Source organism: Diorhabda sublineata, chromosome 8, assembly GCF_026230105.1.
Source record: "Diorhabda sublineata isolate icDioSubl1.1 chromosome 8, icDioSubl1.1, whole genome shotgun sequence".
NCBI classification, from domain to species: domain Eukaryota; kingdom Metazoa; phylum Arthropoda; class Insecta; order Coleoptera; family Chrysomelidae; genus Diorhabda; species Diorhabda sublineata.
In genome coordinates, this window is record NC_079481.1 from 2399197 (window position 1) to 2425849 (window position 26653).

Here is a 26653-nt window from a genome sequence, read left to right on the forward strand (position 1 = left end):
GCTGAAGTGCGCCCCCAACCCCGTGGAACATTTTTCACCCAAAATAACCCCATAAGTCGAAAGATCAGTAAATTTAAAGTAAAAAATGTCATATAAAGTTTTTTCGTCAGATCAATAGTTTTTGAGTTATTCGCAATTGATTTTTTGTCAAAAAAAAACCGCGTTTTTCAATAGTTTTTTACGTATAACTCTGTAATGATGCATTTTATCGAAAAAAGTGTGATTAACAAAAATGAAGTTCATAAAAATACAAAGAAATTAAGATATATTCTAACATCTTAATGTTTTATCTAAAGCAAGTTATAGATAGCTTTTGATTTATTAGTGATTCCGAATTATGTACTCGAAATACCTTTTCGTTTACCTGAAATTCCCCCTTGAGTTGGCGCAACTTTATCCTACACGTAAAAATGGGGTGAAAAATTATAAATCTGTATAAATGATTGATTATATTACATAAATAATGTACTTTGAGCCCCAAGAACTTGGTACATCGCAATTATTTCTATATACAAAAATGGAGAGATTCCAAGATGGAATATACACGTGTTTCAAAATTATATAACCGTCAATATATACTGCGAGGGAAAATTATACATAAATTAGATATTGAAAGCATTTTTATATTTTAATTCGAATTTCGCGCTCTGGAAAGGGAATTTTGAGAAGTTAGGTTGGTAACACGGATCTAGACTTACGTCAGATAGATTTTAACGCAATAAAAATGAAAATCAATTTTGAAAAAGTTATTTTTGGGTTTATTCTGGCCATCCAAGAAAGAAGTTTACAATATAATACAAATTTGAGTCTCTAAGTAAACGACACTATCAGCTCCTCTTTCTTCTTCGTTTATTGACGTAGGCTCCGTATTCCTCGTCTCCATGCCAACCGTAGTGGTCCATAGCTATTCGATTTCCTGGATTTTCCATATTCAACGTATGCGTTGTAGCTCCTCCGGAGTTTCTTCTGTTAGTGAACATGTTTATCAACATCAATATGATTCCAATTTTGCCGATGAAAGCACTTTTTATCATTGCGAAAAATAGAGATACCAACATCATGGGAACCATACTTGAGGATATTAGAAAAGGAGTAGCCATCATCGGTAACATTTTTTCCATTAAACTTTTTTCTCCCTTTCCTTTTCTTTTGCACTTTTCTCGTTTTTTCCTAGTACCATGATTACTACCACTACCAACTATATTTAGTACGTCTTTTTGATGTTTACTAGTTTCTGATGTAGCTTCGATCGAACGAACTGGTTTCTTTTGGTTTTTGATCAGGTTAGGAATTAGTTTTCGAGAAGTAGCTGAAGTGTTGTTGTTCAATATGGGATAGTGAAGTGGAGTGCTTCTGAGTTCTTGTTTTTCTGAAAAAAAATATATAATTTGTAGAAATAAAATGGAATGAGTTATTTACCACGAATAAATTTTATCAAAAGAGTAATTTTGGAAGGCACCCCTCACATATCAACCCTTATATCAAACTAGGTAAGATAATCAAAGATTATTTGAATCTTGTCGTGACAGAAATCTCATTAATAGTCCAAGAGCCGTAAAAAAACGAACGGGAACAGGTAATATGTTCAGAGGCGTCCCCAGAATGTAAATCCAAGTGGGTGTCATGGGGTGGGGCTTCACTTCAGCCGCCGCCATCTTGAAAAACACGTTTTATTAAATATCTCGCGAACCGCGCATCGTACGACAAAAATTGTTGAAATCATTATTGTACATAATAATATTTGCCATCTTTTTTATTTGAAACTTTTTTTTGTATAACGCATAGGTTTTTAATTATAGTTCTCCAAACTTTTTTCAATATAGTTTTTGCTAAATATTTTGTGAAATAAGACTCTAACTTAGTCTATTTGGACTTATTTATTTGTTGATAAGACCTTTATTCAATACGGTCATATATCTTTTTGAAAATTCTTTTATATATATTTCAAATAGATAAGGATTGATAATAGTTCTTGTTCAAGGTCGAATGGGTTTTATTGCTAATGTTTATTTGATATTTAAGTCAGGTATTAAAACAGGAGATTTAGGCCATGTATTGGAGCATTTTCCCTCCGAATTCTTTAATTCGGCACCGATTTATTTGAAAATTTGACATATGACAGGTGTGTATCCAAAAAGCGAGATCTGCATGGTGCCGAAGTGCGCCCCCACCCCCGTGGAAAATTTTTCACCCAAAATAACACCAGAAATCGAAAGATCAGAAAATTTAAAGTAAAAAATGTCATATAAAGTTTTTTCGTCAGATCAATAGTTTTTGAGTTATTCGCAATTGATTTTTCGATCAAAAAAAAAACCGCGTTTTTCAATAGTTTTTTACGTATAACTCTGTAATGATGCATTTTATCGAAAAAAGTGTAATGAACAAAAATGAAGCTCATAAAAAAACAAAGAAATTAAGATATATTTCAACATCTTAATGTTTTATCTAAAGCAAGTTATAGATACTTGAATAGCTTTTGTTTTACGTAATTGAGAATTTAACCTCATATAACTGGAAAACGGTACATTTTTCAATAAAAAATCATAAAATACTTTTTAAAGAGCTTAAAAAGACCTTTGAAATGATCACAGATAAAAGTCGTTTCGATTGAAATTTCAGTGAGATATGATGTAAAATAGTTAAAACTTTAAAAAATTGCACTAAAACTAATGTCATTTCATTAAAAATCAAAATTAAACTTATTGCTTACACCAAATACTTTATTTGGATGTTATTTACGATATCTGAAAGTTTGGCTGATAAGAAATGCATAGTTTTGAAAAAAATGAGCATTAAATGAACCTTTTTTTTATTTTTTATAAAAAAATTTTTTTGTCCATTTTTTCTCCATAACTATAAGAGATACAAAAACAAATAAACACAGTCAAAATAAAGCATTTTTTATGACGATTATTTTCCTCTTTTTATTTTTTTTGTAGCATAAAAATTGACGGAGTTATAACCAAATTAATCTGTCACTCTAGTGCGAGGATTGTTTATCCAGAGCCCTTTAACCCTTTATTAATAAAATGTGGAGGGTCTCAAGCCCTTCTAACACACATAAGCTTGTAGCCCTGAAAATTACCTTTAATATGGTTTTTCGTAGGCAGTGATAGCCCCAAAATTAATGGAGTTACGTAAAAAATAAGAATTTGAAATTTTTTGTGAATTATAAGATATGAAAAAATTTCAAATTTTGACGCACGGATTTTTTCTGCTGATACCTGTAGAAACATTTGAGAATACCAAGAGATGATATACTTATAATCTACTATGTATATATAACAGTGTTTTCTTATTGGGAACGTGGCAATAAAACACCAAAGTGTACTAACTTCAATATATTTTCCGAGCTTTCGAATACTTTGAATTAATCGTCAGGAAAATGATTAATTAAGATTTCCGGTGATTTTTGATAGTATTAATGCTTGCATAAAGTTTTAAACTCATAAACTTCATCTCTCAGTGCACATTAATCCAATACGAGGGCTGCTACTGAAGTTTTAAGTTAGACAAATAAAAACAATTATATATAGTTGGTTTTTACCAAAATATTCTTCATGAAAATCAATAAACTTGTACATATGTTCGAACCAATAGTTGATTCCGATCGAGGTACCTCCAAACCACGTGATTTGAACACATCAACCGCTTTTTCAGATTAACCGTTCAAATCATTGGATGCCAAAAACGTTTTTGACTAACCAAACCTCATTTTTCATTTGTTAATTAAGTATAAACTTTCATTTCTATGGCAAAATTTTTCTTTTTATTTTGTTATTCCCGCCAACAACATCCATTATCGTACCTGTACATATTGTACTTAACATTTTTTTATGCAGATTTCGTAACATTTGTTGAGTTGCTATTTTATTGTATTTTTGCGTTAATAAAGTTGTTATTTGTTTTAAAAAACAGTATTTAATCGGGAAAACACGTAATTTGCAGCCATCTACCGATGAAATCCTTTGTATCAAGTGTATGAGCTGAATAGGAACATGTAAAAAATTTCGAAAATATCATTACCTGTTGTTAAATATTCACTTTCATCACTAGCCTTATTATTTATTATCACATTATCATTTAAACTGAATGTACATAAAATACACGGTAGACACAAAACTGAAAACACCAACCGCAAAATGGGTATCATAACTGCTGTTTTTAATGGTGATATCTCGCAGTTATGCTTTACCACGATTCTCAATTCCTCTCACGGTGCGTGGTCTCGACGAAAGTAAAGAAAAACAGGTGACCGAGAAGGCATCGTCACTGAGAATCGGTTCCGATTCGATAATAACCGTTCCAATTTTTTTATGTTAATTTTGATCTTGCGGCGTGTGTTGTTTTCGAATTGCTCAGATTATTTCGATTATAATCGTCGCCTGAAAGTATCGGGAATGCAGAAAAATAGTACAGTCGTATTTAAAAAAAATTGAAACAACTTGTGATGGTTAAAGCTGTGGGGACGGAAAATCAGTTCATTTTAGGTAGATTTAGAAAATACAAAGTTACAAAGTCGTTTAAACTTGTTCATTTGACATCCTAAAACTCCTCTCAAAACTCACATATAATTCGATGTGAGCAACTTTAAAAATCGGGGGCCGAAAGTAAAAAAAATCGATTTCTTGTACGTTTTTTGCAAATAACTCGTTTCCTATGGATTTTACGCTATTTGTATTTATTATGAATATTGTAGAGCATTAAATTCTCTACAACTTTTGTCTGAGAAATTTTTTTATACGGTGAATCGTTTCTGAGATAGAGGGCGTAAAGCGCGCGGCTAGTCCCGATCAATCTTGTCAAAGTCTCAATAGTTTCTCGTCCGTTCAAACTCGACCCCACAGTATAATTTACGTATTTTAACTTTCACGGTTTGGTTCTAATATATTCCAACGAACTATGTGTTCCAAATTAATGCTAATTAAACTAAAATTATTAGAGCAACACTGTATTTAATATATTGATCCACGGAACACTAAATTATCTATAATACAATAGTTGCTTTGAAGCATGAAGCAGTTTAAATTGAATTACATATTAGTAGTAGCCGTCTGATTATAATTTCAATATTTCTATATCAAAGAAACTATTTATAATTCCAGATAATCGTTCAAAAGTATCAAATTGATTTATATATCGTGGAAAAACCTTACAGAACTGTCAAGTATTTATTTTTCTTTAACTATGTAGCGTAGAGAAAAAAAGAAGAACATTTGTTTACACCTTGTCATTGTCATTTGTCATTTGTCATTGTGGGAAGGTTTCGAACTGGTATTCAGCTCTCTTAAGTTGGCGGAAATAAATAATTTTTTTTCTTTGTTTACTTTTTTTCTTGATTATTCGAACAAATTTTTTTATGTTAATTTTGATCTTGTGGCGTGTGTTGTTTTCGAATTGCTCAGATTATTTCCATTATAATCGTCGCCTGAAAGTATGGGGAATGCAGAAAAATAGTACAGTCATATTTAAAAAAAATTGACACAACTTTTGAGGGTTAAAGCTGTGGGGACGGAAAATCAGTTCATTTTAGGTAGATTTAGAAAATACAAAGTTACAAAGTCGTTTAAACTTGTTCATTTGACATCCTAAAACTCCTCTCAAAACTCACATATAATTCGATGTGAGCAACTTTAAAAATCGGGGGCCGAAAGTAAAAAAAATCGATTTCTTGCACGTTTTTTGCAAATAACTCGTTTCCTATGGATTTTACGCTATTTGTGTTTATTATCAATATTGTAGAGCATTTGATTCTCTACAACTTTTGTCTCAAAAATTTTTTCATACGGTGAATCGTTTCTGAGATAGAGGGCGCAAAGCGCGCGGCTAGTCCCGATCAATCTTGTCAAAGTCTCAATAGTTTCTCGTCCGTTAAAACTCGACCCCACGGTATAATTTACGTATTTTCACTTTCACGGTTTGGTTCTAATATATTCCAACGAACTATGTGTTCCAAATTAATGCTAATTAAACTAAAATTATTAGAGCAACACTGTAGTTAATATATTGATCCACGGAACACTAAATTATCCATAATACAATAGTTGCTTCGAAGCATGAAGCAGTTTAAATTGAATGACATATTAGTAGTAGCCGTCTGATTATAATTTCAATATTTCTATATCAAAGAAACTATTTATAATTCCAGATAATCGTTCAAAAGTATCAAATTGATTTATATATCGTGGAAAACCATACAGAACTGTCAAGTATTTATTTTTCTTTAACTATGTAGCGTAGAGAAAAAAAGAAGAACATTTGTTTACACCTTGTCATTGTCATTTGTCATTTGTCATTGTGGGAAGGTTTCGAACTGGTATTCAGCTCTCTTAAGTTGGCGGAAATAAATAATTTTCTTACTTTTTCTTCTTTATTTACTTTTTTTCTGGATTATTCGAACAAATTTGATGTTTGTTCGAAATTATGGCCTTAATCCAGCTCTTGAGGTAATCAATTATGAGTTTTTTTTTATTCTTCTACTCAATCTCAGTCAGTTAACGTTTGTTCGGTTAAAAAATATGTTTGTTCCATCGCTTTATTCTCAGTAATTAATTTTTCAATTCCCCGGCACCATCATGTTCCAATTATCATTTCTGCGCATGCGCGCTTATACAAGATTACGCGGTTCATTTGAATCCGCTGATTCCGAATCCGAGGTCGATTTGACCTTAAAATTTCAAGAAAACTTGAAAAAAGAACGAAAAATAAAGGAATTCGGCAGTTATGGTGATATAAAAAATTTTTTGGAACGCATCTAAAGTTAATTTCGATCATTAACAGTTTAAAATCTAAATAAATGTCAAAAAATGCTAGAAAACATTTTCACTTCAAAAATTCACCGTTTCTGAATCCGTTCTTTTATTAGGTACGCGATTGAGGCATAGATTTTGATTTGTTTTCAAATAATACTCGATCTATTTCACTTAAAAACATGTTGGTTACATTAATGACCGAAATACATTCACGACTTTACTTTTGTAATTATAACCATTCAAATCACGTTTTTCGACTCAGTTTTGAATACAATGAAACGTTAAATTTTTTTTAGAACACACACCATCCAAATACCGAATACCAAAAGAGTTTTATCAAGATTCCACGTTTTTGTACAATATTTCCGCTTGCCGCTAATAGATGGCCATAATGTCTTTATCTCTCGCTTGTCTAGACACGCGCCGCTCTAGAAATTACTTATAAACATCCATAGACTAGTACGAGTATTTTAAACATCCGTAATGGAATCGAATGAAGTCTAAAAGCTTCTTTTTGTGACACGTTGCGATCGCGGGCCTTATTGATAAGGCCCAGGGGCCGGAAACGGCCCGCCGGCCGTATCTTTGACATGACTGGTTTACTATAACTGTCGGCGCGTTAAAACAAGTTTAGAATTCAAGGAAAGCGAAAAAATGTCAAATAAAAACGTTTTTGAACAGTTATACACTTGATAAATCATCCATTATTGATCTTAATAGAGGTTATTTTGAAAAACAATAAATCCATATACAGTTATATATATATATATATATATATATATATATATATATATATATATTGAGCAACCCTCGTAACTATTTTAAACATTATATAAACAGAAAATGTATCTGTGTCCAAATAAATATAAAGAAAACCTACAGCGGAGGATTTTTGAAAGCATGACTGATTCAATTTTAATTTTTTCTCCAAAATAAATCCACGAAACAATTATTGTTAAATCGACCATTTAGATTTTTTGTTAATTCTCCGCAACATTGATTCGTAAATAAATAAACTAGATCAATACATTCTGAATAAGTGATTCAATGAAAAATCGAAATAACATAAAACCCAAACAATTTGAAAATGCGACGCAAATATTTTGAGATTCTACAAGTATTTTTGAAAAAATCGTATAGACAGATTTACTATTTAAGGTGGTATTTAAATGATTAGAGGTGTGATCTGTAGCTTTCTGGAAGATGTTTTTGCAAACCTATCAATTTCTTCACTTAAGAATCTTATGATCAGGCCCGTCGTAAGCGGGCGTACAAAACGTGCACCCCCACGTGCGACACGGACAAGGGGGAGGCAAATCGTGCGATTCATCATGTGATTCAAGTCGGTGTCATCATATCCACCTCAACTTATGTGAGGAATATCATCGCATGGACAAAAATTCGACTTGATGGTGCTTGACGTAGTAAAAGACAGCGTGCAAGAAATTGCATGCGAAATATATTCTGGATTGATTGTGCAAGTCTCTTACCACTTCATCATGGTTGCCAGAAACAAAAAATTGGAATGAACAAGAAAAGTAGTCAGGGAATAACTGGCAATGATTATAAATTTGTTCCAAACCATCAAAAATCCCTCCTTGGTACGGTGACGATCAATATAAGGTGCGTTTTGTGTTCCAACCGACTTAGGTATGGGTTGTGATGGAACAGTCTTCTCAATACTTGATTGATAGGAAATACTATCACCAGAATCGTTTATAACTGGAAATTGAACAGGAAATATCATTCAAACGCTTTCAATAACCGTTCCAGATTAGCAGGATGGAACAAACCTGATATCTTTTGCTTTCTCGCCTTTGTTTGTGATGGAACAGTCTTCTCAATACTTGATTGATAGCAAATACTGTTACCAGAACCGAAATATCAGTCAAACGCTTTCAATAACCGCTCCAAGAACGGTCCAGGTTACCAGATTGGAACAAACCTGATATCTGCTGCTTTCTCGCCTTTGTTTGTGATGGAACAGTCTTCTCAATATTTGATTGATAGCAAATACTATTACCAGAACCGAAATATCAGTCAAACGCTTTAAATAACCGCTCCAAGAACGGTCCAGGTTACCAGATTGGAACAAACCTGATATCTGCTGCTTTCTCGCCTTTGTTTGTGATGGAACAGTCTTCTCAATACTTGATTGATAGCAAATACTGTTACCAGAACCGAAATATCAGTCAAACGCTTTAAATAACCGCTCCAAGAACGGTCCAGGTTACCAGATTGGAACAAACCTGATATCTGCTGCTTTCTCGCCTTTGTTTGTGATGGAACAGTCTTCTCAATACTTGATTGATAGCAAATACTGTTACCAGAACCGAAATATCAGTCAAACGCTTTAAATAACCGCTCCAAGAACGGTCCAGGTTACCAGATTGGAACAAACCTGATATCTGCTGCTTTCTCGCCTTTGTTTGTGATGGAACAGTCTTCTCAATACTTGATTGATAGCAAATACTGTTACCAGAACCGAAATATCAGTCAAACGCTTTAAATAACCGCTCCAAGAACGGTCCAGGTTACCAGATTGGAACAAACCTGATATCTGCTGCTTTCTCGCCTTTGTTTGTGATGGAACAGTCTTCTCAATACTTGATTGATAGCAAATACTATTACCAGAACCGAAATATCAGTCAAACGCTTTCAATAACCGCTCCAAGAACGGTCCAGGTTACCAGATTGGAACAAACCTGATATCTGCTGCTTTCTCGCCTTTGTTTGTGATGGAACAGTCTTCTCAATACTTGATTGATAGCAAATACTATTACCAGAACCGAAATATCAGTCAAACGCTTTCAATAACCGCTCCAAGAACGGTCCAGGTTACCAGATTGGAACAAACCTGATATCTTTTGCTTTCTCGCCTTTGTTTGTGATGGAACAGTCTTCTCAATACTTGATTGATAGCAAATACTGTTACCAGAACCGAAATATCAGTCAAACGCTTTCAATAACAGCTCTAAGAACGGTCCAGGTTACCAGATTGGAACAAACCTGATATCTTTTGCTTTCTCGCCTTTGTTTGTGATGGAACAGTCTTCTCAATACTTGATTGATAGCAAATACTGTTACCAGAACCGAAATATCAGTCAAACGCTTTCAATAACAGCTCTAAGAACGGTCCAGGTTACCAGATTGGAACAAACCTGATATCTTTTGCTTTCTCGCCTTTGTTTGTGATGGAACAGTCTTCTCAATACTTGATTGATAGCAAATACTGTTACCAGAACCGAAATATCAGTCAAACGCTTTCAATAATCGCTCCAAGAACAGTCCAGGTTACCAGATTGGAACAAACCTGATATCTGCTGCTTCCTCGTCTTTGAAACCTGATGGACAGGTTAAGTGTTACGCAAAAAGTAACCAAACTCATCCTAAACTTGCAAGCAATAAAAATAACACATCAAACAATCAGTTGAATGTTTTCGATCAAGAAATATCACGTCTTGCACTGCATTTCACGTTTTATTGCGTCATATCAATCGGTCTTTAAGACTGAGATGTAATACCAAATGTAGTTTGTCAGAAAGCTGACGGAGTAACGGGAATCCCTTCTGAACTTTCTTCTCGGTTCGTAGGTCAAGATATAAATACTGTTTTAAAAATAACAAGGAATGCAGTGATTTAGTACGGTACGAGACGAGTCGACGAATTAGCCGAGTCGAGAATACCTAATCGAGTACTTCACGGACGTATATCGTAATATGTTTTATTTTTTCAAACTATTTTCGGTTTCAAATAAAAAGCGAAATTATATTAAAATATGAAATGTCATATTTGACAATTTTACTGAAAAATAGCTCAGTCAGTAAGGTAATATTGTAAACAAAGGCAAACGTATCGAATTTTTGGAAATACCAAAAATATTTTCGGGCAAATTATGGACTCTTTTTGTGTTTTCTATAGTAGCCACCACCAAATGGTTCTTTTCGATGAAGCATAGTCCGGATAACACTTTCAAAGGCATTGCTGAGCTCGTATAGTATTTTTTTTTCAAAAATTGTTTTGAAAATAACGAAAGTTGATTCACTTAAATGGCTGTTACTTTTTGCTGACTAATCGAAATGTCATGAAATTTGACACATAGTTTTCTGAAAGTTGGTACTTCATAAACGTCATATAGATTTGACAACGCACACAGCGCCATCTGTGTGTCCTACGCATTATTGAGTGATGTAAAGATACATAAAACATTTATTTAACGATGAAAATTGTTTTTTTGTTTTAATTAAAAATTATTTGACGACTACCGAAGAACAAAAATCAAATTTTTAAAGTGTTACAAAATTTTACTGGACTAAAATACTGAGTAGTCGGCCGAGGACGACTTATACATCATCTAATTCTTGTACAACTTAACATTCTAGTGAAATCAGTCCGCTAACACAGAACGCGATAATGAATAAAGAAATTGGAAGAACCGTGGTTTTTATAACAAGAATGTTAACCACATGGTGTATAATAGTGATTTGTGAAGGTTTCAATTTAGAAGAGAACGCTATTTGTAATAATAATTATATTATAGAAGGTAAGTGGAATCATAATTAATACCAATTGTTTTATTATAACTAGAAGTTCCGGTTTTGTAAGTTATTAGAGAATGCGCGTGTTATTTTTTTTATAATTACTATGTTTTTATCGTTTTTCTTAAGGAGCGGTTCTATTGGAGGTGTATCTTGTCTGATAATTTCCATCGCAACTATTTTTTTGGGTTATTTCATATTTGCGCGGTCCCTTCGTATTTTGGCTGTAGAAAATCGAAAAATCATCCGATTTCGACGAATTTTTGGAATAAATTTTACCAAAATTAAAAAAAAGTTACGAAAAAATTTATAGATAAAGAGTATTCATTTCATATTTTCGTGGTCCCCTTTTGAAAATCGAAAAATCGGCATATCTTCGCGACCCGTCGTTTTTTGACTCTAGAAAATCGAAAAATCGGCATATCTTCGCGACCCGTCGTTTTTTGGTTTTAGAAAATCGAAAAATCGGCATATCTTCGCGGTCCCTTTGTTTTTTGGCTCTAGAAAATCGAAAAATCGGCATAATTTCGCGGTCCCCTCGTTTTTTGGTTTTAGAAAATCGAAAAATCGGCATATCTTCGCGGTCCCTTTGTTTTTTGGCTCTAGAAAATCGAAAAATCGGCATATTTTCACGGTCCCCTCGTTTTTTGGCTTTAGAAAATCGAAAAATCGGCATATTTTCACGATCTCTTCATTTTTTGGTTTTAGAAAATCGAAAAATCATCCGATTTCGACGAATTTTTGGAATAAATTTTACCAAAATTGAAAAAAAGTTACGAAAAAATTTATAGATAAAGAGTATTCATTTCATATTTTCGTGGTCCCCTTTTGAAAATCGAAAAATCGGCATATCTTCGCGACCCGTCGTTTTTTGACTTTAGAAAATCGAAAAATCGGCATATCTTCGCGGTCACTTTGTTTTTTGGCTTCAGAAAATCGAAAAATCGGCATATTTTCACGGTCCCCTCGTTTTTTAATTTTAGAAAATCGAAAAATCGGCATATCTTCGCGGTCATCTCGTTTTTTGGTTTTAAAAAATCGAAAAATCGGCATATTTTCGCGGTCATCTCGTTTTTTGGTTTTAAAAAATCGAAAAATCGGCATAATTTCGCGGTCCCCTCGTTTTTTGGTTTTAGAAAATCGAAAAATCGGCATATCTTCGCGGTCCCTTTGTTTTTTGGCTCTAGAAAATCGAAAAATCGGCATATTTTCACGGTCCCCTCGTTTTTTGGTTTTAGAAAATCGAAAAATCGGCATATCTCGCGGTCTCTTTGTTTTTTGGCTTTAGAAAATCGAAAAATCGGCATATTTTCACGGTCTCTTCATTTTTTGGTTTTAGAAAATCGAAAAATCATCCGATTTCGACGAATTTTTGGAATAAATTTTACCAAAATTGAAAAAAAGTTACGAAAAAATTTATAGATAAAGAGTATTCATTTCATATTTTCGTGGTCCCCTTTTGAAAATCGAAAAATCGGCATATCTTCGCGACCCGTCGTTTTTTGGTTTTAGAAAATCGAAAAATCGGCATAATTTCGCGGTCCCCTCGTTTTTTGGTTTTAGAAAATCGAAAAATCGGCATATCTTCGCGGTCCCTTTGTTTTTTGGCTCTAGAAAATCGAAAAATCGGCATATTTTCACGGTCCCCTCGTTTTTTGGTTTTAGAAAATCGAAAAATCGGCATAATTTCGCGGTCCCCTCGTTTTTTGGCTCTAGAAAATCGAAAAATCGGCATATTTTCACGGTCCCCTCGTTTTTTGGTTTTAGAAAATCGAAAAATCGGCATATCTCGCGGTCTCTTTGTTTTTTGGCTTTAGAAAATCGAAAAATCGGCATATTTTCACGGTCCCCTCGTTTTTTGGTTTTAGAAAATCGAAAAATCGGCATATCTTCGCGGTCCCTTTGTTTTTTGGCTCTAGAAAATCGAAAAATCGGCATAATTTCGCGGTCCCCTCGTTTTTTGGTTTTAGAAAATCGAAAAATCGGCATATCTTCGCGGTCATCTCGTTTTTTAGTTTTAAAAAATCGAAAAATCGGCATATCTTCGCGGTCATCTCGTTTTTTGGTTTTAAAAAATCGAAAAATCGGCATATTTTCACGGTCCCCTCGTTTTTTAATTTTAGAAAATCGAAAAATCGGCATATCTTCGCGGTCATCTCGTTTTTTGGTTTTAAAAAATCGAAAAATCGGCATATCTTCGCGGTCATCTCGTTTTTTGGTTTTAAAAAATCGAAAAATCGGCATATTTTCACGGTCCCCTCGTTTTTTAATTTTAGAAAATCGAAAAATCGGCATATCTTCGCGGTCATCTCGTTTTTTGGTTTTAAAAAATCGAAAAATCGGCATATTTTCACGGTCCCCTCGTTTTTTAATTTTAGAAAATCGAAAAATCGGCATATCTTCGCGGTCATCTCGTTTTTTGGTTTTAAAAAATCGAAAAATCGGCATATTTTCACGGTCCCCTCGTTTTTTAATTTTAGAAAATCGAAAAATCGGCATATCTTCGCGGTCATCTCGTTTTTTGGTTTTAAAAAATCGAAAAATCGGCATATTTTCACGGTCCCCTCGTTTTTTAATTTTAGAAAATCGAAAAATCGGCATATCTTCGCGGTCATCTCGTTTTTTGGTTTTAAAAAATCGAAAAATCGGCATATTTTCACGGTCCCCTCGTTTTTTAATTTTAGAAAATCGAAAAATCGGCATATCTTCGCGGTCATCTCGTTTTTTGGTTTTAAAAAATCGAAAAATCGGCATATTTTCACGGTCCCCTCGTTTTTTAATTTTAGAAAATCGAAAAATCGGCATATCTTCGCGGTCATCTCGTTTTTTGGTTTTAAAAAATCGAAAAATCGGCATATTTTCACGGTCCCCTCGTTTTTTAATTTTAGAAAATCGAAAAATCGGCATATCTTCGCGGTCATCTCGTTTTTTGGTTTTAAAAAATCGAAAAATCGGCATATTTTCACGGTCCCCTCGTTTTTTAATTTTAGAAAATCGAAAAATCGGCATATCTTCGCGGTCATCTCGTTTTTTGGTTTTAAAAAATCGAAAAATCGGCATATTTTCACGGTCCCCTCGTTTTTTAATTTTAGAAAATCGAAAAATCGGCATATCTTCGCGGTCATCTCGTTTTTTGGTTTTAAAAAATCGAAAAATCGGCATATTTTCACGGTCCCCTCGTTTTTTAATTTTAGAAAATCGAAAAATCGGCATATCTTCGCGGTCATCTCGTTTTTTGGTTTTAAAAAATCGAAAAATCGGCATATTTTCACGGTCCCCTCGTTTTTTAATTTTAGAAAATCGAAAAATCGGCATATCTTCGCGGTCATCTCGTTTTTTGGTTTTAAAAAATCGAAAAATCATCCGATTTCGATGAATTTTTTTTTAAATCTTGTATTGGTTTCAGGGTTTTAAATGAAAACGCACTCATTCACGTATAATTGTTGATAACTTTCTAAATAACCAAATGTAGTTGTTCTATTTTTTTCCATAATTTACACACAAAAAAATTTATACAAAAATGTTAATTTTTTATGTTTTTACAATTAAACATAATAAAAATTTTCTCTTGAAATTGACCTTTTCTCACATTATTATCGTTTGTACCTTTTTTATTGAATAATCATTAAATTTCTTCAATTTCTTTTCCGTTTCAAAATTAGTTTTTCTTAATAATTTTTAAAATATAGAAACAAATTGACGTTTCATACTGACTGAAGTTAAGGCGAAACTACAATTTATTTCTATCTTTCAAAAATTATTTGAAAAAACTAATTTTGAAACAAAAGAGACCTAAAAACGTAATCATTAAAGTTATATGAACAAAAACATTTTTAAAATTACTTATTGTAATCAAGTGTACAATAATAAAAGTTAACTTTGAAACTTACCTAACCTAACCTTAAAAAAAATGGTTAGGTTAGGTTAAATTTTTGCATACTGCATACCCATACACATTTTAGTGAACGAGGGGATTAAGGTGTATGAAAAAAAAATATAACAACTTCATTTGATTATTTGGAAAAAAGTTATCAACAATTATACGTGAATAAGTATTCGTATTCCCTTTTATTTCCAGATTTTTAAAAAAAAATTCATCGAAATCAGATAGTTTTTCGATTTTCTAAAGCCAAAAAACGAGGGGAGCGCGAAAGTATGATATTACCATTGTTTATCTATAATTTTTTTCAATTTTGGTATAATTTATTCCAAAAATTCACCTTCAGCCCAGTTGCTGGAGGCCACTGATACAAATTATAAGCAAAAAAGCTGAATTTTCTTTTTCACAAATACTTTAAAGGCTTCTTAATATGAGAGAAACTTCAGAGGTCTCTCACACATCAGTTCAAACAAAAAAATAAATTGTTTTGGAAGTACCTCAATGGGAATGGAAAAAATCCTTCGGCAATTAGTTCAAACGTATCTTGAAGTCTATTATCCAATTATGAATATTGGTTTTTATTTGTTTATCTCAAAACTAGAGTAGCAGGCCTCGTAATTTTGATCCCTACTAATCCAATTTGTTTTTACAGGTAGAAAGAGTAATGGGATGAATAACCTTCTAATGAAAATTCTTCCAAACATAGCGATGCCATTTCTAGTTCAAAGCATAATACTGCCTTTAGTCTTGGGTGTCATGAAGCTTACTTTACTGAATAGTTTGTTTTTAGGAAAACTAGGCATATTTCTGTGGATTATAAACATTATATACAAAAATAATAATCCAGATGGAGTACTTTACAGCCATGCTATTAATATTAACCATGGAAATTATTCATACCAACAAGGCGGGTATCCGAATAAACAGTCTGATACATATGGAAGAAAAAGCAAAAAAAGAAAGAAGTAATGAGAAATGATGAAATTTTCATTCGACCTAGTCAATATTTTCTAAACGCAATTTGTATTGTTTCAGTTTCAATTCCTCAATAAATATATTTGAAAGTAATTACCTAAATAGTTTTTTCAAACATTATGCAGCTTTGAAGAAAATAGGAAGTCTCTATTCAACAATATTATGTAGTGAAAGTGACAGTTCCGTACTGCAAAACACTTTCGGGACACTCTGGAGTGACTCTGGTGTAGCTCTAGCCACTTCAATGTTGACAGTTTCAGTAAATGTGTGGGGGACGCTCTGGAGTGACTCTAGCCAGTTGACAGTTTAATTTCGATGATTTTGCATAACCTTAAATGTTTAATTTCCCGAAATTATCAGTTTTATACGAAGTTTTGTCTAAATTAATGAATAACAATGAATGATGATGGAAAAGAAAACATCAGCGATGAAGGGTTACTCGAATCCACGCCATCTGATCTCATCGAAGAAAGCAATGCGGCCGTTCTTAATTCATCACCGGATAAATAAGGTACGAAAACAGTACGAGCAATTTATGAAGTGGTGTCACCAGAAAAAGGCGAAAACCCCAACAGCAAACGCTTATTTTTCAGAAAAATCTAAAATCTGGAAAAGTTCTACTCTATTGTCTACATTCTCGATGATTAAAAGTATAAATAAAATGTTTATAATTTTCTATTATTATTTTCTTTTCTCAGTGTAGTTGAAGAAGTTTTGGATCTTATGCGTCGTCTGAAAAATGTTGTGTACGTCGCGGCTGAAATACTACTTTGTTGGACGCGCCTGAAAATTGCGAGACTATCGAATAACATGGAATTTTCTGACTCACTAGTGACTATACCTGTTTGTTTTATTTTTTCTATTGCTAATACTTATCATTTGTATGTTAGCAATTCATTGATCAAATTTTTTAGGGCTCCCCTTTCTTATATCCCAAGTTCCTATTCTCACTTCATATAGTCTTTCTTTTTGTTTTCGTTTAATGCCAGGGTTTACTTTCAGCAGTTGCTTCTCTGCTATCATTTTTTGTGTCTTCTGCATCTCCTTGTCCATATCCATCACTTTTTTTTCCTCTTTGTCTTTTGTTTGTTATTGTAGTTACTGGTTTTATCTAGTTTCATTTTTCCCAACTTCCTCGTGTTCCATCTGCATTCTTTATTCTATATTTTTCTGGACCCATTTTTTATTTCTGTTCGTCCGTTCTGTCATTCTTATTACAATATTTTATAAATTTCTCCATCTATCCTCAAATAATCATCTCGGATGAATAAACTTTCTTGTGTTTTAAACATCAATCTTTGTTTATTAAGCAACACCTTTCATTTCTCTTCTTGATTGACCAGTCTTTCTCTCAACTTTATTAAGCTTTCTAACGCTATCTTTATTTTCTTCTCTTCACAAGAAGTTTTTCTTTGCATTTTGTAATTTATCTGAATTATTAGTCATTATTCGTATTTTCTGAACCACTATATGTTTTTCTTATCATTATCTCCTTTATTGAATGGATTTTTCGATTTGTTATGACCAAAAATAGTGCTTTATTCAGCTTCCAAACATTTACCCTATTTTTTCACGTAAAATCCAAGGATATCATCAAATATAGGGCGATCCATTAAATAAATATCATGTTTGTATTGTTTAAATGATTCTGGGACATACTGTATATATCTGTATAATTTTAATGGATAGCTTCAATCAATTGTGATATGACTACGAGGAAAAGAATTTTTAAAATTTCACCATTTGCCCCTTTAGAGACCTTATTTCAATCAAATTGTATAATAAAAAAATCAGTTGACAATAATATTGTTTTATTGTAATTTAATATAATGGCAGATATATAAATACTATGTATACGCAAATTAAATATTTATTACGAAATTGTGTCAGTCGATAAATCAGTTGCACCAATACTCATCGACAACTTCTTCGCAAGTGTCGCATTTAACAGTGCAACACCAACTGAAAGTGCAGTTGCAATTCCTAGTTATCGTCCTCCGGGTCTGTTTAATGCGGTAGCCGCATTTCTTACACAAATTTTGACAACTACTCGTTTCAGATTTGGTGACGTTTACATTGTTTTTGGAACACATACGACCTTTGGTGCCGGGAATACCTGAAAAAAGTCTAATAGTTATTTATCGTGATCTAATATTAATTCCAAATTATTTTGAGAGTCAAAAAATAACAAAATTAAGCTCTATTCCATCGGAAATGGTTATCATTACCAACCAATTACCAACTACAGACACAGAACTTTTCAATGATACTACTTATATATTAATTTTAATTTGTTTGTCGGTTATCAATGCTTAAAAGGTGCGTGAAGTTTAGAGGTATGGAGTAGTTTTGTTTAACAAGTAGCTGCAACAAATTGTTTTATGTATATACAGGTTGTCCCACCTGTTAAAGTTTAAACTACCTGTATATGGAAAAATACTCATAGTGAAATTATGAAAATTTCTAAGTTTGGGTTTTCGAATACGATCTTTTTAACTAATATATTTTTTAAGATGGTCGACTTCCGGTTCTACCGGAAGTCGATTGTAACTTTGTTATTTTCAACAGAACACCCTATATATTAATACATTTTTGAAATTTACGTAAAATTTTTGTATACTTTTGTCTAAAAACTTTTTTTGAAAAATGCATACTTTTTGAGTTATGAATTTTTTTGTAAAAAATTTGAACGTTGCAGACCCTTATAAATTATTTATTTACGAAGTAACCCTTAAAGATATGGAAACGGTTTCTGTTCAGTTGCTTTAGACAAGGTCAGACGTACTTAAATCTATGTTGGAAAATTTTTCATTTTATACAGGGTGTGTATAAAAAGTGTTGAAAGTTTAACTTCATAAATATCAAATTTCTCTATTTTTTTAAATAGAACCACTCTGCTTTTTCTATTTTAATGCATTCAGGGGTAAAAAATGGGAGAAAAAAAATAAAAAATGTGCAAATTATGCAAATTATTTGCGTAAGTGCACCGACACCTCATCACCTTCCTAGATTTCTGACCAAAGCATCAAGATGGTATTTTTGTTTATAACTTTTTCTGACGTACTCGCACAAAAAAATCGTCGAAATCAAATTCATAGGAAATTTTATGCTCCACACGATGACGGAAGTCGATTTGTTATATGAAAATTTGTTCGACTTGAAATTTCTCAAAAAATGAAAATTTTTTTTCTAAAGGTCGTTTTTTTAACTGAAAACTGCTCTTAAAATAGCCGTATCGAGATCAAAATACAGGGAAACATAAATTGTCTGATATAGGAAATGTACGTTTTCTCAGAATCGGAAAATTCAAAATGGCGGCCGCAAAAATCGGATTTATAAGTTTTTTTTCAATCGCGCGTCCTTTTGGAAATATAAACGATATCGAAACGCGGTTTGTTGCAATTTATAGGGAAAAAATTATAGTTTTAGGTATAAAAGAAAAAAAAATCATAAATTTGTATACATACCTTATTTTAAACATTGAAAAAAATTCAATTTTTGTTATTTTTCTTCTCATTTTTGTATTTAAAAATAAAATTAAACATTTTACTTAAACTTGAAATGAGTTTGGCATTAAAAAACGCGTATTTCGAAAAAAAAAATTTTTAAATACGATAATTAGAAGCCAAGATATAGAAGCTCAAAGTTGGCTTCATAATGTGACCGTACTATTAAAAATTTTCAAATTCTGATTGTTTCCCCCTGTGTACTGATCAAATACAAATTTGATAGAACGTTGTATCACTGGCTGCGTTAAAAAAATAATACCGAAAAAGAATGTGTAGAACCACACTCTCAGAGACCAAAATGAGCGAAAATATATGAGTATACCGTATATTGCACTTATGTACATCAAAAATTATGTATAATATGTTATATAAATTGATTTAGAAATATACGTGTAACAATCGGAATTTGAAAATATTTAATAGTACGGTCACAATATGAAGCGAACTTTGAGCTTCAATATCTTGGCTTCTAATTATCGTATTTAAAAATTTTTTTTTCCAAATACGCGTTTTTTAATTCCAAACTCATATCAAGTTTAAGTAAAATGTTTCGATATCGTTTATATTTCCAAAAGGACGCGCGATTGAAAAAAAAAACTTATAAATCCGATTTTTGCGGCCGCCATTTTGAATTTTCCGAATCTGAGAAAACGTACATTTCCTATATCAGACAATTTATGTTTCCCTGTATTTTGATCTCGATACGGCTATTTTAAGAGCAGTTTTCAGTTAAAAAAACGACTTTTAGAAAAAAAATTTTCATTTTTTGAGAAATTTCAAGTCGAACAAATTTTCATATAACAAATCGACTTCCGTTATCGTGCGGGGCATTAAATTTCCTACGAATTTGATCTCGACGATTTTTTTGTACGAGTACGTCGGAAAAAGTTATAAGCAAAAATACCATCGAACTTCAGTGCTTTCCAAATTTGCTTGCAAGCTGCGTTTTCGAGCTTTCACGAAATTTGGTCGGTGCTTTTATTTTATACCTAAAACTATAATTTTTTCCCTATAAATTGCAACAAACCGCGTTTCGATATCGTTTATATTTCCAAAAGGACGCGCGATTGAAAAAAAAAACTTATAAATCCGATTTTTGCGGCCGCCATTTTGAATTTTCCGAATCTGAGAAAACGTACTTTTCCTATATCAGACAATTTATGTTTCCCTGTATTTTGATCTCGATACGGCTATTTTAAGAGCAGTTTTCAGTTAAAAAAACGACTTTTAGAAAAAAAATTTTCATTTTTTGAGAAATTTCAAGTCGAACAAATTTTCATATAACAAATCGACTTCCGTTATCGTGCGGGGCATTAAATTTCCTACGAATTTGATCTCGACGATTTTTTTGTACGAGTACGTCGGAAAAAGTTATAAGCAAAAATACCATCGAACTTCAGTGCTTTCCAAATTTGCTTGCAAGCTGCGTTTTCGAGCTTTCACGAAATTTGGTCGGTGCTTTTATTTTATACCTAAAACTATAATTTTTTCCCTATAAATTGCAACAAACCGCGTTTCGATATCGTTTATATTTCCAAAAGGACGCGCGATTGAAAAAAAAAACTTATAAATCCGATTTTTGCGGCCGCCATTTTGAATTTTCCGAATCTGAGAAAACGTACTTTTCCTATATCAGACAATTTATGTTTCCCTGTATTTTGATCTCGATACGGCTATTTTAAGAGCAGTTTTCAGTTAAAAAAACGACCTTTAGAAAAAAAATTTTCATTTTTTGAGAAATTTCAAGTCGAACAAATTTTCATATAACAAATCGACTTCCGTTATCGTGCGGGGCGTTAAATTTCCTACGAATTTGATCTCGACGATTTTTTTGTACGAGTACGTCGGAAAAAGTTATAAGCAAAAATACCATCGAACTTCAGTGCTTTCCAAATTTGCTTGCAAGCTGCGTTTTCGAGCTTTCACGGAATTTGGTCGGTGCTTTTATTTTATACCTAAAACTATAATTTTTTCCCTATAAATTGCAACAAACCGCGTTTCGATATCGTTTATATTTCCAAAAGGACGCGCGATTGAAAAAAAAACTTATAAATCCGATTTTTGCGGCCGCCATTTTGAATTTTCCGAATCTGAGAAAACGTACTTTTCCTATATCAGACAATTTATGTTTCCCTGTATTTTGATCTCGATACGGCTATTTTAAGAGCAGTTTTCAGTTAAAAAAACGACTTTTAGAAAAAAAATTTTCATTTTTTGAGAAATTTCAAGTCGAACAAATTTTCATATAACAAATCGACTTCCGTTATCGTGCGGGGCATTAAATTTCCTACGAATTTGATCTCGACGATTTTTTTGTACGAGTACGTCGGAAAAAGTTATAAGCAAAAATACCATCGAACTTCAGTGCTTTCCAAATTTGCTTGCAAGCTGCGTTTTCGAGCTTTCACGGAATTTGGTCGGTGCTTTTATTTTATACCTAAAACTATAATTTTTTCCCTATAAATTGCAACAAACCGCGTTTCGATATCGTTTATATTTCCAAAAGGACGCGCGATTGAAAAAAAAACTTATAAATCCGATTTTTGCGGCCGCCATTTTGAATTTTCCGAATCTGAGAAAACGTACTTTTCCTATATCAGACAATTTATGTTTCCCTGTATTTTGATCTCGATACGGCTATTTTAAGAGCAGTTTTCAGTTAAAAAAACGACTTTTAGAAAAAAAATTTTCATTTTTTGAGAAATTTCAAGTCGAACAAATTTTCATATAACAAATCGACTTCCGTTATCGTGCGGGGCATTAAATTTCCTACGAATTTGATCTCGACGATTTTTTTGTACGAGTACGTCGGAAAAAGTTATAAGCAAAAATACCATCGAACTTCAGTGCTTTCCAAATTTGCTTGCAAGCTGCGTTTTCGAGCTTTCACGGTATTTGTTCAGAAATCTAGCGATGAGGGTTCGGTGCTTAAAACAAATTTTCTCATTGATACACTTCAAAAAACTAATTAATCTCCAAAATCGAAATATATACTGTACCTTCCATCGTATTTTGTACGCAATAGTCTGGCGATGAATCTAAATAAATCAATTTACGTTTGGTACCCCGTATTTCTTTTTCTTCGACGAATGGTCGAGTAGCTGAATTTCCTATTATAATATATCTTTGTATTTCGTCGCTAGTTACTCTAAGAGCCGTTTTATGCAAATTTTTCAATTTTTTACCAATTTTTTGGAAAGGCGGCAGCACCATCCAGCATGTCTGTAAAGTACAAGCCCCCGTCGTACCGTGACATCTGCATTTTTTCTCCATCGAACGTTTAATTACCTGAAAATTACATCCATCTAGAAAAATGTGGACGTACACTACCGGTCGAAACATTTTGCTAAACCAAAAATAACACCGTCAGTCATTCACTTATTTATATTTTGTCGGCGAATGCGACAAGTTAAAACTTGCCTATTTATTCTAGTTTAGTCCCAAGAACATTTTATGACTCATACTTTTTAAACCGAGACATCTTTTCGTCTGTTTCGTACACGAATCGTTTCAGTTTTCGCATTTTCAGACTCGTAAGTTTTAAAATAAGTAAAATCAAGAAACTATCTGCCGTAGTTTAGACAAAAATACCACCATTAAAAATACCTCGACGCACCGTGAACTACGATAAGGAAAAATATGCGTCCACCAGGAGCTTTAGCGATAAAAAACGCCTTCGGAAAACTACAACCGCTGAAGGTGAACGTTTTGTATTGATCAGTAGGCCCAGAAATAGCAACTTGGATCAATGAATCTAGAAAACTAACTTTTACAATGAAAAGGAAATTGATTGTGAAAGAATCCATGTGTAATACCGGCTGTAAAACACGGCGGAATTAAAAGAATTGCAAATGAAGAATGTACTGAAAGTAATAATTTGGCCGTCGCATTCGCCCGACCTCAACCCCATTGAGTTGAGATAAATTAGATGGGAAAGTCGGAAAAGCTACTTCTACTTAACATATTTCGAATATCCTGAAAAACGAATGGATCCAAATAGCCCACGATTATTTTGAACGAATCAAAAATTTAAATATTGATATACGAGGAGGTACCAAAAAGTAACCGGCCACGGGTGGAGGTTTTGTAGTACTGATTTCTGCCGCTACTCGTCGCTAGTGTCAGTGCCGCGCGGGCCGTTGGTCTGCCGCGTTATGTTCGTCACTAGTGACCGTTTTTTCTAGTGCTGCTCCGTTTTTTTATAATGGCAAATGTGAAATTTTGTTTTCTACTCGGTGAAAACGCCGATGAAACTGTTTTAATATTGAAAATTGCTTACAAAGATGATGCTATGGGGAAAAATCGAGTGTACGAGTGTCGATTGATGACAAACGTCGCTCTGGACGTCCATCAACTGCCCGAATCGATGAAAATATTGAAAGAATTCGGGAGATTGTGCGTACAGCCAAACGATAAACTGTCTGAAATCCTGGAGCTCGGTTCAGCAAACAGGTGACTGGTTTTAGTCATCTGCACACTCAGACATCACTGTTGGATAGTTTTTGGTTAAAAATAACATCGTTCCAATGCCCCTTATTCGCCTGACCTGGCTCCGTGCGACTTTTTCTTGTTTCCACGCGTGAAAAGGGACATGAAAAGTCGGCGATTCGAAAACATTGAAGACACCAAGGAAAGAACGAGATAGAAGCTTGCAGATGAGTTCAAACAATGTTTCGGACAGTGGAAACACCGCTGGGACAAATGTATCACTTGAAAAGGAAAAAGGTTGTTTTGTAAATATATAGCATTTAAAAACTACTACTGACCATTTTTGCTGTTTCACTTCGTTTTTTTATGATGGCAAATTCAAGTGAAGAACGAGCCGATGTGAAATTTTGTTTTTTACTCGGTAAAAACGTTGCTGAAACTGTTTTAATATTGAAAATTGCTTACAACGATGATGCTATGCGGAAAACTCAAGTGTATGCTACCCCAATCGATGAAAATGTTGAAAGAATTCGGGAGATTGTGCCTACAGCCAAACGATAAACTGTCTGAAATCCTGGAGCTCGGTTCAGCAAACAGGTGACTGGTTCTAGTCATCTGTACGCTCAGCCATCACTGTTAACCAGTTTTTGGTTAAAAATAACTTGGTTCCAATGCCCCTTATTCGCCTGACCTGGCTCCGTGCGACTTTTTCTTGTTTCCACGCGTGAAAAGAGACATGAAAAGTCGGCGATTCGAAAACATTGAAGACACCAAGGAACGAACGAGATAGAAGCTTTTCCGGTTATTTTTGGGTACCACCTAGTATCGAACGTTTCTATTAAAATACTAACTTCAATTCCAACTTTTTGATTATGTCTGGATACGTAAGCTCTCGGATCTAATCCCTTATCCAAATCATGTAAAACTTTTTTTGTAATATCAACGGCTGTATGCGTATCGTCGGAGCAGCCTGGCCAATTTGGTATCATATTATGGTTATTCGATAGTCCCAATGATATTTTTGAGTGATCAGAATCGGGAATAGATGTTCTATTACAACGACAACCCTCAATTTGACCGCGTGAACAATTTTTTGTTATCGCATAAACTATTCCGGCTGCTGTTAATGCTTGAACAAAAGCAGTTTCCTTCGTGGACGTTCTTTGCCTAGAAATATTATTTTTTTTTTAGTTTAGAATCGTAATACAAAGTTGATAAAAATACAAAAACACGTCACATCAATACAACTCTAGATTATTCTTAAAATTAATAATTATAAAATATAAAATCGTTCGACTTCATAAAATTATTGTTATTTTGTGTTTAATAAATTTAAATGTAGGTCTAAACTCACCATTAAATCAAAAAATCACATTTAAAATGGATAAATTAGACGAAACTTACCTATTAAATGCCGTTCTAGGACAGTTCCATTTGTCCCATTGAAATATTTCTTGGCACTGACTTAAAGCTAGTTCTAGTCCGTTAGTAGTACTTGTGACAATATTTGGATCTTTATACTAAAAAATTCATTTTATTAATAGTTATTTATAATACCGGGTGTCCGCCGGGAAGGTATACTACTCCGTTTGGTCGCCATTTTGGTAAACATTAGCGTTGACAGTTCATATTTGACAGGCGTGATGTAGAGACGTGGCTAATTTATTATTATTGAAAATATTCGGTAAACCAACGTATTTTAATACTAATAAACCCAAGTATGGACCACAAAGTACTGCGAGATCGACTGAAAACATTACTGATGCTCAAGAAAGTGTCAAAACAATCCATCAACTTCAATTCGACGCCGTGCTCGGGAACTTGGTCTTCGAGGACAACTTTGGCCGCCATTTTGGTAAACATTAGCGTTGACAGTTCATATTTGACAGTAGTAAAGTAGAGACGTGGCTAATTTATTATTATTAAAAATATTCGGTAAACCAACGTGTTTTAATACTAATAAACCCAAGTATGGACCACAAAGTACTGCGAAATCGACCGAAAACATTACTGTTGCTCAAGAAAGTGTCAAAACAATCCATCAACTTCAATTCGACGCCGTGCTCGGGAACTTGGTCTTCGAGGACAACTTTGGCCGCCATTTTGGTAAACATTAGCGTTGACAGTTCATATTTGACAGGCGTGATGTAGAGACGTGGCTAATTTATTATTATTGAAAATATTCGGTAAACCAACGTGTTTTAATACTAATAAACCCAAGTATGGACCACAAAGTACTGCGAGATCGACTGAAAACATTACTGATGCTCAAGAAAGTGTCAAAACAATCCATCAACTTCAATTCGACGCCGTGCTCGGGAACTTGGTCTTCGAGGACAACTTTGGCCGCCATTTTGGTAAACATTAGCGTTGACAGTTCATATTTGACAGTAGTAAAGTAGAGACGTGGCTAATTTATTATTATTAAAAATATTCGGTAAACCAACGTATTTTAATACTAATAAACCCAAGTATGGACCACAAAGTACTGCGAGATCGACTGAAAACATTACTGATGCTCAAGAAAGTGTCAAAACAATCCATCAACTTCAATTCGACGCCGTGCTCGGG

At 33.3% G+C, this 26653-nt stretch overlaps 3 protein-coding genes and 1 long non-coding RNA gene across 5 annotated transcripts; 2 read left to right on the forward strand and 2 right to left on the reverse strand.

The window, feature by feature from the left end:
- Positions 1–757: 757 nt before the first annotated feature.
- LOC130447561 (uncharacterized) lies at positions 758–16349 on the reverse strand. Of its 2 annotated transcripts, none has more exons than XM_056784434.1 (2): positions 4027–4217; positions 758–1369 (listed from the first exon to the last, which is right to left on the reverse strand). In XM_056784434.1, the coding sequence occupies exons 1-2, from the start codon at positions 4151–4153 to the stop codon at positions 828–830; spliced, it is 669 nt and encodes a 222-aa protein (XP_056640412.1). In that variant the 5' UTR covers positions 4154–4217; the 3' UTR covers positions 758–827. The 2 variants fall into 2 exon arrangements, 1 of the variants encoding a protein (XP_056640412.1); XR_008910265.1 differs by lacking the exon at positions 4027–4217 and adding an exon at positions 16243–16349 and having other exon boundaries at positions 1242–1369.
- Positions 11101–16229, forward strand: LOC130447563 (uncharacterized). The gene is made up of 2 exons (XM_056784437.1): positions 11101–11295; positions 15823–16229. Exons 1-2 carry the CDS (start codon positions 11166–11168, stop codon positions 16137–16139), a joined length of 447 nt encoding a protein of 148 aa, XP_056640415.1. The 5' UTR covers positions 11101–11165; the 3' UTR covers positions 16140–16229.
- Positions 16350–16441: 92 nt separating the features above from the next.
- LOC130447564 (uncharacterized) lies at positions 16442–17946 on the forward strand. Its single transcript, XR_008910266.1, has 2 exons — positions 16442–16656; positions 16844–17946. It is a non-coding gene; the product is annotated as an uncharacterized LOC130447564 (long non-coding RNA).
- Positions 17947–18043: 97 nt separating this feature from the next.
- On the reverse strand, positions 18044–25933 carry LOC130447827 (protein Wnt-8a-like). Its single transcript, XM_056784860.1, has 5 exons — positions 25838–25933; positions 25487–25602; positions 24934–25249; positions 22654–22942; positions 18044–18261 (listed from the first exon to the last, which is right to left on the reverse strand). Exons 1-5 carry the CDS (start codon positions 25931–25933, stop codon positions 18044–18046), a joined length of 1035 nt encoding a protein of 344 aa, XP_056640838.1.
- Positions 25934–26653: the final 720 nt, after the last annotated feature.

Bases quoted from the DNA above. Each gene is read 5' to 3' on its own strand.
- LOC130447561 (XM_056784434.1), bottom strand. From the start codon at position 4,153: ATGATACCCATTTTGCGGTTGGTGTTTTCAGTTTTGTGTCTACCGTGT. The intron at 1,370-4,026 runs GTAATGATATTT...ATTTTTTTTCAG, and splicing joins AAGTGAATATTTAACAACAG to AAAAACAAGAACTCAGAAGC.
- LOC130447563 (XM_056784437.1), top strand. From the start codon at position 11,166: ATGAATAAAGAAATTGGAAGAACCGTGGTTTTTATAACAAGAATGTTA. The intron at 11,296-15,822 runs GTAAGTGGAATC...TTGTTTTTACAG, and splicing joins TAATAATTATATTATAGAAG to GTAGAAAGAGTAATGGGATG.
- LOC130447827 (XM_056784860.1), bottom strand. From the start codon at position 25,933: ATGGCGGCCAAAGTTGTCCTCGAAGACCAAGTTCCCGAGCACGGCGTC. The intron at 25,603-25,837 runs GTTTTCAGTCGA...TGAATTTTTTAG, and splicing joins CTTTCTTGAGCATCAGTAAT to TATAAAGATCCAAATATTGT. The intron at 25,250-25,486 runs GTAAGTTTCGTC...TAATATTTCTAG, and splicing joins CCTAGAACGGCATTTAATAG to GCAAAGAACGTCCACGAAGG.